The sequence below is a fragment of the Parambassis ranga genome, chromosome 1 (genome assembly GCF_900634625.1).
Source record: "Parambassis ranga chromosome 1, fParRan2.1, whole genome shotgun sequence".
NCBI lineage: Eukaryota > Metazoa > Chordata > Actinopteri > Ambassidae > Parambassis > Parambassis ranga.
In genome coordinates, this window is record NC_041022.1 from 12,508,912 (window position 1) to 12,524,092 (window position 15,181).

Here is a 15,181-nt window from a genome sequence, read left to right on the forward strand (position 1 = left end):
CTTGGTTTGCTGGCTCTAAAGTTCTGATGCTGCCCTCCTATAGCACAATACCAGTAGCTGTGTTGGCATTCACTAACCCAAAATTACCTTATGTCCTGCATGTGGATGCCAGCAGAAAAGGTCTGGGAGGGGTTCTTTATCAAGGGGGATGGTTTACTCCCAGTTGCTTTTGTCAGCAGAAGCCTTTCTCCCACAGAAAAGAATTACACATCTCTGTGCCACTGCTGATAAAATAGTGGATTCAGTGGTACAGAGTCAAAAATGTTGCTCAGTAAAAATATGACGGGCAATAAAAGTAGTGTGCAGAACCATCAAAGGTAAAAATTGGGTGTCTAGTCAAAACCTCTCTGTGGGGCATCTAATGCTGAAAGGACTGAGCAATGAGCTCACCCTGAAGGAATAATGTCAGCCAGCATCAGAGGAAGATGCCCATAGCTTTGTTTATTGGTAGTTTATTACTGTACATACATCTGTTCATGAGTCATGTACATATTATCTTTCATCTCTTTCACACACACATATGTTCAAGATTATATAAAAAAAGACTCATTTTCTGTGCAAGATTCAATCACAGTCAGATCTATGAGGAACACATGCATACATTTTACACACACACACACACCACAAATATACGCATATGGCCATATGCCTTGATTTACACAGAAAAGACCACAATCAAAAATATAGAAAAGTGACAGATGAACCAATGGGCAAACCAGCTATAATCAAGTGAGTTTGGGTCTTTTAACAAATAAAACAACACTTCTACAATGCATGCCTGTCTTTGTGGGTGCATGTGATTCCTCACCATCTGAACAGGACCACAGAAGACCACAGAAGCGTCAGAAAGGTTGCGTGTATTTTACCTCAGGGATATTTGTCAGTCTCAAAACAAATTAAAAATGCATCACTTTACAATAATTCAAGTAATGTGTGACGTGTGTTATCATACTTGACAACCTGGTGTAACTTTGGAACATACCTGACAGCGAGATTTTACAATGCTACATTTTGTTATTTAGTATAATCCCCTGAGCGTGACCCATACAATCACCAGAGCTGAGTGGCTTCCTTCAGATTTTGACATACATCATCCACACAGTCTGTTTATTAGGGTGTTCTTATAAAGGTGTGCAGATTGTGAACAGCTTAACAATAAGGCCCTCCTCATCTATGTTTTGTTAACTTTTTGCTGAGAAGATATTGAAAAATGAGATGTGCTTCATCTAAAAAACAAAACAGGCAGGATAGTTACAGAGCTAACTAAAGTCTATTACCTTGTTTTCACCACATGTTTGGTACAATCTTTTACGAGTAAGTTGAAAACTGTTTATCTGAGGTGACATTTCTCCTCATTGACAATTTACAATAGAGAACATATGATCAGTCCCTGTTTCCTGATTTGGGAGCAGCCTGATTAATCCTGCTTCATAATAGAGAACCCTGGTATATGCCACAAACCTCTAAATGTAAAAGACACCAAAAACAGAGGACTAAGCCACGGTCAGCAGACACACGAGTGAGAGAGGCCATGTAAAGGTTTTCAAGAAAAAAAGCCACTGTGTGCGTTAGTATCGACGCATGACATGACATCACATGACAGGGCTATTTCAAGAAAGCACTCTCACACGCTTGTGAATTATTACAACAAAATAAAAATAACAAAAGATCGGTTATGGCAAAGAAATACTTCAAAAAGAACCCTGCTTCACAATGTAATAAGAATCTCTTTATGTCTGATTTGTCTGTTTTTTTTGCTTATCCTTCTGTGTTTTCCTGACACGCACACACATAACAGTTTTGCAAGTATAGACTACCTCTCTTTCACCATAATAGTAAACAAATCTTGAGATACTAGAAAAAGAAAATATGTTCCTCTTCATCACCAGCGGTTTTGTCTTTCCGACTTGTTCCACTGTGACTCAGAAGCAGTTGCTAGGCAGCCAGCCCATCGCCTGGACTCAGGTCATGTTGAAAAGAAATTGTTCCAGGCAAACTGTGTGGCATAAAGACCCACTCATTCTATGGACAGTACAGTCAAAGAGTGTGTGATTGTCACTGGGTTAGGGTGATGCACAGTGAAATGTGCAGACATGGAAAGGAGGCAAGAGGATGTCTGGTAGTTGAGGAGTTTAGCTGTTCAGGCCAATGGCCCATTGTGTTTTTGTGAGACTAATCTGTCCACTGCAGAACTGATTTGGATGAAGGCTCCTTAGGAGTTCTGTTATGTTGCCTCCACAGCCTCTAGTGAAGATCTGGAGCACCAAACCAACTGTTACAAAAGCACTGGGGTGTATTTTTTGCAGGTGCAGTTGGCTGTGACATTTGAAAATGTTTGTGTTATCATGGTCTGACTGTTCCATGTGCTTAGATTAGAGAGCATAAAGGTGATACAATATTCCAGTTGTGGCTCACAGCCATTCAAGAGTCCAGTGTCCAACTCTAGTTCCAAAATCCATAACACTGCCCATGGCTGGTGTCCTGATGTCCCATAGGCTGGTAGCAGTTGCCCACCAGTGTGCCAGCTTAATAGCTCATGGTTACAAGGTGAATTTGCTCCCAAAACAAGTGTGGGGCTGCTGGATTTGTAAACAAGGCTGTAGATAAGGTATGTGAGGGGACAATAGGTCAAAGGTCAAAGAGGGATGATCAATGTAAACACAATTACTGGAGTATTTCAGGAAGGGCAGTTAATCAGGAGCTTTATAGCCTTGTGGTTGTGTTGACAGCAGTGGAGATTTATGATCAGCTGCATTTGGACTAGTCCGGTCTGAAGATAGGGATCTTAGGTAGGAATTCTATTAGGATTACCTGCAGGTGATACAAGAAAGTTAGTGGGAAGACATGGATGGGTGTCTGTGTGTCAATAAGTCACTGTACACAGTGTTGCACATTTATGAGCAGCAGCTTCTACACAACATTTTCTTGCAGCATCATATTCAATCATGTTTTTTTCTTTGTAATGCAGAATGGTTCTTTTTTTCAGGAACTAATATTAGAGTGCACAGTAAACTGTTATTTATAACCAACTGATGAAATGAACCCACAATAAACATAATTGAAGTAATTTTCCTCTGGAATACAATGATACTTACATATTCCATCATGTTATTAGTTTCACACTTCCGTTTGCTTAGTCTCCAATGCAAACACAACTGCAAACAGAGAGCAACTATGATCAGAGAATGTTTAATACAACATTCACTATGAATCTACACCCATTCATTCAAGCAATTACAAATTACCTTGTGGTAAAGTCTGCTGTTCTCCCATTCCAAAAGTTTCTCTATGGACCTTCTTGTCTGGAAAGTAAAAAAAGCAACACTATACAATGGTGTTTTCATCAAAACTTTAACTGTTTTTTACTGATGCACGAGTGAGCGACACAACAAATGTGCATAGCTAACTCACCCTCTTACTGAGGCAGATGACTGGCCACAAACTGAACCCCAATGTGCAACAGCAGCAAAGACAGCCACACAGAAGCCACCGAACATTGACAGGCAGCGTCTTCCTCAGGCAGCTATTTACACGGTTGATACTGGCTTTGAATTCCTCTGGCGCCACCTACAGGAAATACACATTTATCGAATGATTAGTATGTAGTATTTATATGTGCCAGGTTTGTATTGTGTTCTTCTGCATCTGTATTGTAATCACAGTATAAAAACTAATTATCAAACCTTAAGTAGTGGTACTATATGATGGCTGGTGTTTAGAATATGAATTCAGTGTGACTACACAGATATTATCCATCTATCCCAGGAAAAGTGCTAATTGGCCTTGTAAAGGTCATGTCACAGTCGAGCCTTATGTGTCTTTTCAATGGCTGCATTTTATTAATGTATTAAACTCACCTTTCCTGTAAGTGCTGAAGGAAATTCTGATTCAAATTTGTTACTAAGCCCAAACCTGTGGGGTGAACACAGTGAACAAGAAACAAACATGTTGGGGTTAATATTTATTGTTGTCATTTGAAATACTTCTGCCAGATGACAAGGACATGTTTTCAAGACATTATTAAGGGAGGAACTTTGTGATTTATGCTGGAAACTTCAACCCCATAAACCTTTATGATCAATCAAACTGCATGGATTAGAGCAGCTGCTGCCATTGTGTCCAAAAAGAGCAATAATGGTGATGGTAAAGTAAGTTAAAAAGACTGTTGTGTGATTTAATATGGCAACATTATTGTGTGACAGTACTTGCATAATGTATGTTACAGTTGGCTGCTCCTTGCTTCCTCTGGACAGGACGCAACATCCTGGAACTAATGACTGCTGAGATAACTTTTGTTGGAAACAGAAGCTTGTGAATGAGTTCGCAAATCGAGTGTATGTACTCAACGAAAATAATATGTGTAGATGTACAACACTATAATTAACAATAATTAAGTGTATACGCTTAAGAATAACCTGTGCCCTGATACTCTTATGCTCCCATACTTGGTACAAAATAGCTGAGTGTTTGTCTCAAAAACGTATTGCTATCTGGGCCTAGGAGTTATTCTAATTGTACATTTTTGTCACATAATTACGTAAAGTGTAGACATTTCTCTAGTCAACTAGAAACGAAAGCCAACTCCAGTTAGCCACTCCTAGCTTGCTAGCTGAGTTAGCTCACCGCTACTTTAGCAGCTAGCTAGCTATACTCGATCACCAGCGGCGGCTGAACTAGTTAGCAGCCAGTTGTCCTCATAAACCTCGGCTTATCCTTTCACGTCAAAATTAAACTTCACTTTCGATCATCTACAAAGAGGCTTGCCAATTGCTTACACAGTAACGTGGCCAGACCCTCGTACCACCACCGGGTCCGGAGCGTACTTGAGGAGCTGTTCCTCTGCGGCCCTGTCTTCGTCCACCTCTTCCTCCTCTTCCTCTTCGTAGATCTCATCAAAGTCCTCCATCATCGCACGACTCGGCCTCGCGCTTCCCGGGAGAGACACCGGGAGAGACACGATGCCGATGAACAGCGAAACCTCACCGAGAAAATAGTACAAGAACAATCTGCAACACGGCCACAAAAAGATCAAGCAGTCCCGGAGACGATCCAGTTCACATCGTTCAGCAAACAGCTCTGAAACAAAACATCAACATCCGCCGCAGTAACCATACGACACCGGAAGGGGGACAGACGTCCTTACGTCATTTATTTCTCTTCTTCTCCTCCTCGTACGCCTCTTCTTCTTCTTCTTCTTCTTCCTCTTCTTCTATGTTGCACAGAATATGTACTGTTTACTGCATTGCTGCCTCCTACCGATGTACAGTAAATACTACAGTTTGATTTTCGAATGGGAGTTACTTCATCTGCTCGAATTGCTTCTTTCCGTCTTCCAGCAGAAAATGTTGTTGTTCCTATTCGACAACATCAGTGAACAAATGTTACTGTTCTCATGCATAGAGAGTATTCACACACATTGCATCCTGATGTTTCAGCATCTAAATGTTGTTGTGTAAATAATCGTATCCTGCAGAGGTCAGTAATGCGCCCAACGAGGTCAAAACTGCCAAAATGAGGAAGAAGACGACGAAGAAGAAACGAGTAAAGGAGGACGCGGTAGTTAGCTGCTGCTTGGAGGAAACAGATGGACTACAGTTGGTGAAACCTACCAAAAAAACAATAATAAGCTAGTTATTATTAGCAGTACCTTACTAGTTTGGTAAGATGTTACTACGTGATAACTTTAAGATCATTTTCAGCGCCTTTAAAGGTTCGTTTCCTGTTCTCACCTGTGGGACCCTCACAGTAGTTTTGTTGTCGTGTGTTTTGTTTGGTATCCAAACATATTTTAACTTACCTGAAGGCGTCTTCAGCGTCGGCGCGAGTGTTTTACGAAACGGACACCTCCACAGACTATTTGTTCACCCATTTTACCACCAAACTTTGGTCCAGCTCCTCCTGAACGCCACAGCCTTGATGTGTCTCAGTGGCAGCCTAGAGAAAGGTGTTGGCACGGTCCGTTTCCTGCTCCTGTTCGTTCTGCTGTCTTCCACCACGGGCTTCTTTTACAGTTTTCTGGATCTCCTGCAGAATGACAGCATGCAGGGTCACACTGAGGGTTTGGTTCCCGTGGCTCTGGCCTGTGTTGCCCTGACTACCATGCACACAAAGATGACTAAAGGATTTCTGTGTGGCGTTAGCTTCCCCACCATGGCCCTCCCTTGGGTCTTCCTTATAATCACCACAGCCCTCATCCCTCACAGTGTGCTGCCCTGTAACATCATTGCCATCCTGATAGGCTGGATGTTTGGTAAAGGATGGTTCTCGCTTCTGGACATGTCTGAAGCCAGGGCAGGCGTCCTGGAGAAGATGATGCCTTTCAGGCTGGTGAAGAACATCAGTGGTGTTATTTTTGTCCCTGCTTCCACAGAGGAGAGGAGAAAGACATTGCTACCACAAATCAATCCCACACCTGGGTCCTATCCAGTCCAGGCTTATGCTCCAGTGTCCAGCATCAACACTGCTGATACCACAGCCATGATGTATGAAGGCTGGCCACATTCAACCACTGCTATGTCCACTTCGACGTCACCTCTTAACCTTCAGGGGCACGGTTCAGTGCATAGCTTTGGGCTAACTCATGGACACAATTGCACCCACAACCACGGCCACAGTCATGGTCAACAGTAGTGCGTGTTACTTAACAGCTTTAAATTATTCCAGGTGTGCCCTTATTCAATGTTGTACTGTTTTCACTGCTAAACAACTGTGGCCTATATATTTATGACACTTCTGAATGTTTGTTATAGATGACTTTTGTAAACATTTTTCATAAATAATTTTTTTCTATATTGACAGAAATATTACTGCTTTTCATGGTCTCTGTCAGAGGAGCTTAACAGGATTTATGACAACTTATATTCAAGTTTTTAAGCTACTTTAGGTGCATTTTTAGTAATGATGGTGTTTCTCAGCAGAAAAGAAATAAGAGCCTCTCATCATAGAGTGTTTAGCAGGAGGCTGCAGGTATGAATACTTTATTGTATGAAACTTGTGCATGAACATAAAAAAAATGTGGCTTAGATATTTCTTTTTTGTAACTTTGATTTTGTGCTGTCAAAGACAAAAAAATAGATATTGAATTTTCTTGATTTTATGGATTTATTGACACTTGCAAAGACATTGATGACACTCAAAGCAACTTCCCTGTGATGTCAGATTACATATCAAATTGTCAAATGGTTCAGTCTTCCCAGGTGTCTCCATATATGTTCTTCTTCACTATATCATGAGAGAGATTAAAAAAAAGGTAAGTATTTCGACAGACTAATTTAAAGACAACTTGTTTCACTGTGGTCCTCTTATCATGTGTGATTCACATCTCTGCAGCAGCAGCGTACCTTCTTTCTTAGGTCTTGCTGGCTCCTTTTCAGGTGATTTGAGCAAAGTTTCTGCTTTCTGAGTAAGCGTGACTTCATAGTTCTCTCTGTTTTTGAGCCTCAAGTCCTCATAGAGGATAGTCTTCTTCCTGGGCTCCTCCTCATCCTCATACGACTGGGCTGAGTTTTAAAAAGACAAAGCTGGTTATCTTTATATGCTGTGAAATTATAGCGTTCAGTTACCTTACTGCTACACTTTATGGTTAGCCAAAAAATTGTAGTACTTTCTGAAGAGCATAAAGTTTAAAAACTAAAGTAAAAGTGCATAAAAGTCCATAGTTACTTTCCACGACTGGTGTGAGCTACAGATGAGGTATTATGCTTTGTTAAGTTGTTTATTCAGAATCCCTCTGTGGTACCTGGAGCAGTGAAGTCATCTGGTCTGCCCATTTGCACGGGTGGGTCTGGACTGTATCCATAGTCTCTGGTGTATGGGGACATGTGGCTCGGAGGTTCTGCAGTTTGGAACGTGGTGTCAAATGACTCTGTGTCACTCAGCTCAGACTGAGGGCCCTTTGAACTAGCAAGGACAGAGACAGAGTTGTAATCTTAGAGGGACCGTACTACCGGACTATAAGTCTTTTTTTCATCCTTTGGCTGGGTATGCGACTTATATATAAAAAATATACAATTTGTTAGCCTTGTGCCCTGACGTCCGATTACAGATATCATGGTAGCTGTTCTGACCCTCTCCTGACGGTTCTCTCCCACCTCCAGCTTGTCCACAAATGTGTTTGTCTCATTCTCAATGCCCTGCAGCCACACCACTTAAGTTGAGAGGAATTCAAGAGGCAACGTTGCGACTAATAGTCCAGTGCAACTTATATATGTTTTTTTTCTTCTTCATTAAGCATTTTTTGGCTGGTGCGACTTATACTCCAGTGCGTCCAGAAAATACGGTAGTAAAGAGGTTACAGGCTTCATTAATCTGTTAAAATGATGTCATTGTTAGATTTACATAAATGCTCCTCACAGCTTCAGTGCAACACTATCCATTGTGTGAAACTGGGAAATTGATTATTATTTTTCAAATACATTTACTCTAATACTGCATTAGTCCAGCATTAATTACTAATGAGTGTGTTGCTCACTATTGTGGAGACATTCCTGTCCTCTGTCGCAGCATCTCGCCCAGAGGGGAGTTCTCCAGCCTCTTAAACTTCTCCTGGCACGTCTTCATGTATGAAAGTTTTCCAGCCAGGTAGCCACAGAAGCCAGCAACTGCATGGTAGAAGCATCTGTTTAGCTGTATTACATTTTACGGAGGTTAATATTTAGACAGCCCATTAATGGCAAATAAAACCAATATTTCACAGACTGACATATTCATGAACTTACAGACCACTTTGGGCATAGATCCAAACCTTGGAGATGCAGATAGAGACCCTAGAATACAAGCAGATCTGTATCAAAGTAAGCTGCATATTTCATGTTGCAAATACTCTGTAGTATTTAAAGTATTACCTCTTGATACTAGGGCTTGAGTGACAGCCATGCTGATCACAGACAAGGGCATGGCTGTGGAGCAGACATGTCAGACTGAATACAAAAGGAGTCTGGAACATGTTTGACAATTTTACTAATCAGCAAACGTAAACATAACATGCATGTGAAAGACACAAACTTACACCGATAGATAATGCTCTCCGTATTGCACTCTTTCAACAACCTCTTCTCTTCCTCTGTGGGAATGTAGTCCATGCCTACCTGCAGAATTACACACACATGCGCGCACACGTTTGTTTAATTTTGCACTAAACACCATGGAAACCCACGCAGAGTCCAAACTTCAAACTAATGAGATTTCAACAGCGGAAAGCAATGCGCACCACCTCCCGATAAGATTGTTTTGCCTGCAGTACGTGTATCATTCACGCCTGCTAACATTAGCTATAGCGTTAGCATCTCAGACAAAGTGTGTTTATTGACGTGTTTACCTGCGCTGCTCTGCGCTGCCGCTCCTCCGTATAATCTGTAGTGGTGGACGACATGTTAGCAGCAATGTCAGTGCCTATTGAGGCTTTAAAGCATGTGAATAAACAGAGTGTAAGACACACGGCGGTCTGACTTTTGTTTTATTTGGTACAATGTCATTGCTCCTGCTAACGCTGCAGTAACCCGGAAGTACAAAAGTTGCAGTGACGTTAATAGCGATTGAAGACAAGAAAAAGGTTATTATTACTGCTCAAACGTGAACATACACAAATAACATTTAGCGAAGAATTATTATATATTGATGCCTTTATTTTATTTGCATACAAAATCCAGAACAAATTTAATTTGGCAGTATCCAATGTGACTACAATCAGTTACAATATCAACTAACTCCCTCTAATGGTTATCACCTGTATCAGCCTGTATTACAGTTTTTTCTGAATGCTTACAGTTTTTTCTGATTGCTTAAGCACATTTCTGTAACTATTGGCTATTTGTGCAAAACTCTACACACAAATAAAAAAACCTTACACCAAATAAGCAAAACATTGTAGATCTCTTGCAAAAGCTAATACATCTTGCTTAACTCTTCAAACCTTTGTAAAAATGGTATTTTTGTACCACACAGTTAACACAAACCATCATATTACTAAGCACACAATGTGCCAACTACACACTGATGGTATTAACTGAAAACACATCTGGCTTTTGCTTTCTCTGTGCACAAGGTCTGTCCATGTGAGGTCAAACTTTTGTCATAAATAGTTCTATAAACACACAGGGATTCAAATTTCAAGTATGAATGTTTATTCACACACATCAAAACAAACACTAGAAAACATACAATTTCACTGAAAGAGAGAGAGAGAGAAAATCAGTCTCATTGTCTCTCTGGGTCTGGCCACAGAATTTCATCAACATCACATGCATGCAATGTCTTCTAGTCCAAGGCACCGGGGAACATGTCTCCTGGAGTGCTGTATCCAGGCCTGACATGATGCCTGGTCCATATCCTCGCATGCCTCCTTCCGGATGCTGGATGTCTAGTAATTCTGTGGAGTAACAGTTTCAGTTTTACATGTACAGTATTGTTGTTTTTCTCATTAGAGTATGGTACTACTACAAAACTTAGTGTGAGGGAACTGTACTAACCCATTCTCATCAATATGTCCTCATGATGCTTGCTACAGTGTAGCGGCTCAGGCTGAACCCGTTGTCCAGCTTCCCTCAGGGTCATTCCATGGTTGATCACATGATCCACTATTGTAGCTCCGATGACATCAGTAATTCTATTTCTTCTTACCCTTCCTCCTTCCTCTTCACCTCCTCATCCTCTTCCTCTAAATTCACCTCCTAGTCTTCGTCCTCCTCCTCTTCCTCATGTTCCTCCTCTAATTCTCACTCTTCTCAGTTTCCTTCTCCCTCCATTGTTCTCCACACTGAAGCTTACCTGTGGCTTATTCACAGTGCTCATGCTGATTGCAAAGTGAACTAATGATGTAAAACAGTTCTCACATGTGACAGTGTAGCCAGACAGTTGGCAAAATAGTGTAAATACCAGCCATAAATGTGTGTAGTTTTACTAGGAGTGTGTTGATCATTTGGAAATTGTGTGTAAAGCAGTGAGTTGTGTTTACAGTTCAGCAACAAGAGTGCTGTGAAGTGGATTATATTTATACATTTGCAAATTGTGTGTTACAAAAATGCAAATTGAGTGTAAAGCAGTTTTTTGGCTTTTAGTTTTGCAAACTCAGTGAGTGATTTTGCTATAACTATTAATAGTTTTAGAAATTGTGCTATAAGAATCATTGATAGTGTTTAAGCAATCAGAAAAAACTGTAACACAAACCACCATATTACTAAGCACACAATGTGCCAACTACACACTGATGGTATTACAGTTTTTTCTGATTGCTTAAGCACATTTCTGTAACTATTGGCTATTTGTGCAAAACTCTACACACAAATAAAAAAACCTTACACCAAATCAGCAAAACATTGTAGATCTCTTGCAAAAGCCAATACATCTTGCTTAACTCTTCAAACCTTTGTAAAAATGGTATTTTTGTACCACACAGTTAACACAAACCATCATATTACTAAGCACACAATGTGCCAACTACACACTGATGGTATTAACTGAAAACACATCTGGCTTTTGCTTTCTCTGTGCACAAGGTCTGTCCATGTGAGGTCAAACTTTTGCCATAAATAGTTCTATAAACACACAGGGATTCAAATTTCAAGTATGAATGTTTATTCACACACATCAAAACAAACACAAGAAAACATACAATTTCACTGAAAGAGAGAGAGACAGAGAGAAAATCAGTCTCATTGTCTCTCTGGGTCCGGCCACAGAATTTCATCAACATCACATGCAATGTCTTCTAGTCCAAGGCACCGGTGAACATGTCTCCTGGAGTGCTGTATCCAGGCCTGACATGATGCCTGGTCCATATCCTCGCATGCCTCCTTCCAGATGCTGGATGTCTAGCAATTCTGTGGAGTAACAGTTTCAGTTTTACATGTACAGTATTGTTGTTTTTCTCATTAGAGTATGGTACAGCTACAAAACTTAATGTGAGGGAACTGTACTAACCCATTCTCATCAATATGTCCTTATGATGCTTGCTACAGTGTAGCGGCTCAGGCTGAACCCGTTGTCCAGCTTCCCTCAGGGTCATTCCATGGTTGATCACATGATCCACTATTGTAGCTCCGATGACATCAGTAATTCTATTTCTTCTTACCCTTCCTCCTTCCTCTTCACCTCCTCGTCCTCTTCCTCTAAATTCACCTCCTAGTCTTCGTCCTCCTCCCCTTCCTCATGTTCCTCCTCTAATTCTCACTCTTCTCAGTTGTTTTTTCTGATTGCTTAAACACTAACAATGATTCTTATAGCACAATTTCTAAAACTATTAATAGTTATAGCAAAATCACTCACTGAGTTTGCAAAACTAAAAGCAAAAAAACTGCTTTACACTCAATTTGCACTTTTGTAACACACAATTTGCAATTGTATAAATATAATCCAATTGACAGCACTCTTGTTGCTGAACTGTAAACACAACTCACTGCTTTACACACAACTTCCAAATGATCAACACACTCCTAGTAAAACTACACACATTTATGGCTAGTATTTACACTATGTTGCCAACTGTCTGGCTACACTGTCACATGTGAGAACTGTTTTACATCATTAGTTCACTTTGCAATCAGCATGAGCTCTGTGAATAAGCCACAGGTAAGCTTCAGTGTGGAGAACAATGGAGGGAGGAGACTGAGAAGAGTGAGAATTAGAGGAGGAACATGAGGAAGAGGAGGAGGACGAAGACTAGGACGTGAATTTAGAGGAAGAGGACGAGGAGGTGAAGAGGAAGGAGGAAGGGTAAGAAGAAATAGAATTACTGATGTCATCGGAGCTACAATAGTGGATCATGTGATCAACCATGGAATGACCCTGAGGGAAGCTGGACAACGGGTTCAGCCTGAGCCGCTACACTGTAGCAAGCATCATGAGGACATATTGATGAGAATGGGTTAGTACAGTTCCCTCACACTAAGTTTTGTAGTAGTACCATACTCTAATGAGAAAAACAACAATACTGTACATGTAAAACTGAAACTGCTACTCCACAGAATTACTAGACATCCAGCATCTGGAAGGAGGCATGCGAGGATATGGACCAGGCATCATGTCAGGCCTGGATACGGCACTCCAGGAGACATGTTCCCCGGTGCCTTGGACTAGAAGACATTGCATGAGACGATAAAATTCTGTGGCCAGACCCAGAGAGACAATGAGACTGATTTTCTCTCTCTCTCTCTCTTTCAGTGAAATTGTATGTTTTCTTGTGATTGTTTTGATGTGTGTAAATAAACATTCATACTTGAAATTTGAATCCCTGTGTGTTTATAGAACTATTTATGACAAAAGTTTGACCTCAAATGGACAGACCTTGTGCACAGAGAAAGCAAAAGCCAGATGTGTTTTCAGTTACAGTTTTTTCTGATTGCTTAAACACTATCAATGATTCTTATAGCACAATTTCTAAAACTATTAATAGTTTTAGCAAAATCACTCACTGAGTTTGCAAAACTAAAAGCAAAAAAACTGCTTTACACTCAGTTTGCACTTTTGTAACACACAATTTGCAAATGTATAAATATAATCCACCTCACAGCACTCTTTTTGCTGAACTGTAAACACAACTCACTGCTTAACACACAACTTCCAAATGATCAACACACTCCTAGTAAAACTACACACATTTATGGCTGGTATTTACACTATGTTGCCAACTGTCTGGCTACACTGTCACATGTGAGAACTGTTTTACATCATTAGTTCACTTTGCAATCAGCATGAGCACTGTGAATAAGCCACAGGTAAGCTTCAGTGTGGAGAACAATGGAGGGAGAAGGAAACTGAGAAGAGTGAGAATTAGAGGAGGAACATGAGGAAGAGGAGGAGGACGAAGACTAGGATGTGAATTTAGAGGAAGAGGACGAGGAGGTGAAGAGGAAGTTGGAAGGGTAAGAAGAAATAAATTTACTGATGTCATCGGAGCTACAATAGTGGATCATGTGATCAACCATGGAATGACCCTGAGGGAAGCTGGACAACGGGTTCAGCCTGAGCCGCTACACTGTAGCAAGCATCATAAGGACATATTGAGGAGAATGGGTTAGTACAGTTCCCTCACACTAAGTTTTGTAGTAGTACCATACTCTAATGAGAAAAACAACAATACTGTACATGTAAAACTGAAACTGTTACTCCACAGAATTACTAGACATCCAGCATCTGGAAGGAGGCATGCAAGGATATGGACCAGGCATCATGTCAGGCCTGGATACGGCACTCCAGGAGACATGTTCCCCGGTGCCTTGGACTAGAAGACATTGCATGTGATGTTGATGAAATTCTGTGGCCGGACCCAGAGAGACAATGAGACTGATTTTCTCTCTCTCTCTCTCTCTTTCAGTGAAATTGTATGTTTTCTTGTGTTTGTTTTGATGTGTGTGAATAAACATTCATACTTGAAATTTGAATCCCTGTGTGTTTATAGAACTATTTATGACAAAAGTTTGACCTCACATGGACAGACCTTGTGCACAGAGAAAGCAAAAGCCAGATGTGTTTTCAGTTAATACCATCAGTGTGTAGTTGGCACATTGTGTGCTTAGTAATATGGTGGTTTGTGTTAACTGTGTGGTACAAAAATACAATTTTAAAAAGGTTTGAAGAGTTAAGCAAGATGTATTAGCTTTTGCAAGAGATCTACAATGTTTTGCTGATTTGGTGTAAGGTTTTTTTATTTGTGTGTAGAGTTTTGCACAAATAGCCAATAGTTACAGAAATGTGCTTAAGCAATCAGAAAAAACTGTAATAAAATACAAGTAAAATATGCCCAATGAAAGCTGCACAATAACAGATGGAACACAAATATACATTTGACTCCTACCAATAGGACCCATTTAGTACAAAGTTGTAGTAACATTGTGTGGTGCCTAGGTGGTGCTGATGCACTTGCACATTGTTTTAGTGGGCTTGCACTGTACAAGAGAGGTGAGAGAAATTAAATGATAATCACAATGTTTATTGATAAACCTAAATATAAAGCTTTATCCTTTGTTTTCCATCCATTCAGTTTGTCAGTATCCGGCCAGACTATAAAAAAATCATTTGTGTCTAATCTGATTTAGAAGCTCTCCTGCAAGGTGGAGGTCAAAACAATAATAGCAGGGTACATTGGCCAATCACAGATTCACCTGAGGAGCAGTTGTATCTGTGGGGTTCTGTGGGTTTTGGAAAAGTCAGATGGGGACTTCAGTGCAGCGGGTCACAGAGGGGCACC

General features: G+C 40.6%; 3 protein-coding genes across 3 annotated transcripts; 1 reads left to right on the forward strand and 2 right to left on the reverse strand.

Annotated features, from left to right (window-relative positions):
• Positions 1-421: 421 nt before the first annotated feature.
• On the reverse strand, positions 422-5,277 carry chic2 (cysteine-rich hydrophobic domain 2). Its single transcript, XM_028403347.1, has 6 exons — positions 4,776-5,277; positions 3,858-3,912; positions 3,412-3,567; positions 3,246-3,302; positions 3,096-3,155; positions 422-2,811 (listed from the first exon to the last, which is right to left on the reverse strand). The coding sequence occupies exons 1-6, from the start codon at positions 4,907-4,909 to the stop codon at positions 2,761-2,763; spliced, it is 513 nt and encodes a 170-aa protein (XP_028259148.1). The 5' UTR covers positions 4,910-5,277; the 3' UTR covers positions 422-2,760.
• Positions 5,278-5,533: 256 nt separating this feature from the next.
• Positions 5,534-7,091, forward strand: rhbdd2 (rhomboid domain containing 2). The gene has a single exon (XM_028403325.1). It carries the CDS (start codon positions 5,665-5,667, stop codon positions 6,628-6,630), a length of 966 nt encoding a protein of 321 aa, XP_028259126.1. The 5' UTR covers positions 5,534-5,664; the 3' UTR covers positions 6,631-7,091.
• LOC114434264 (OCIA domain-containing protein 1) lies at positions 7,083-9,491 on the reverse strand. Its single transcript, XM_028403334.1, has 8 exons — positions 9,317-9,491; positions 9,008-9,086; positions 8,844-8,897; positions 8,718-8,765; positions 8,471-8,600; positions 7,739-7,899; positions 7,341-7,499; positions 7,083-7,221 (listed from the first exon to the last, which is right to left on the reverse strand). Exons 1-8 carry the CDS (start codon positions 9,368-9,370, stop codon positions 7,184-7,186), a joined length of 723 nt encoding a protein of 240 aa, XP_028259135.1. The 5' UTR covers positions 9,371-9,491; the 3' UTR covers positions 7,083-7,183.
• Positions 9,492-15,181: the final 5,690 nt, after the last annotated feature.

Coding starts and splice junctions, on each gene's coding strand:
- LOC114434264 (XM_028403334.1), bottom strand. CDS start 9,370: ATGTCGTCCACCACTACAGATTATACGGAGGAGCGGCAGCGCAGAGCA. Junction 9,087..9,316: donor GGCAGCGCAGAGCAGCGCAG/GTAAACACGTCA, acceptor GTAATTCTGCAG/GTAGGCATGGACTACATTCC. Junction 8,766..8,843: donor TCAAGCCCTAGTATCAAGAG/GTAATACTTTAA, acceptor CTTGTATTCTAG/GGTCTCTATCTGCATCTCCA.
- rhbdd2 (XM_028403325.1), top strand. CDS start 5,665: ATGTTACTACGTGATAACTTTAAGATCATTTTCAGCGCCTTTAAAGGT.
- chic2 (XM_028403347.1), bottom strand. CDS start 4,909: ATGATGGAGGACTTTGATGAGATCTACGAAGAGGAAGAGGAGGAAGAG. Junction 3,568..3,857: donor CTTCAGCACTTACAGGAAAG/GTGAGTTTAATA, acceptor TATTTCCTGTAG/GTGGCGCCAGAGGAATTCAA. Junction 3,303..3,411: donor TCATCTGCCTCAGTAAGAGG/GTGAGTTAGCTA, acceptor TTTACTTTCCAG/ACAAGAAGGTCCATAGAGAA.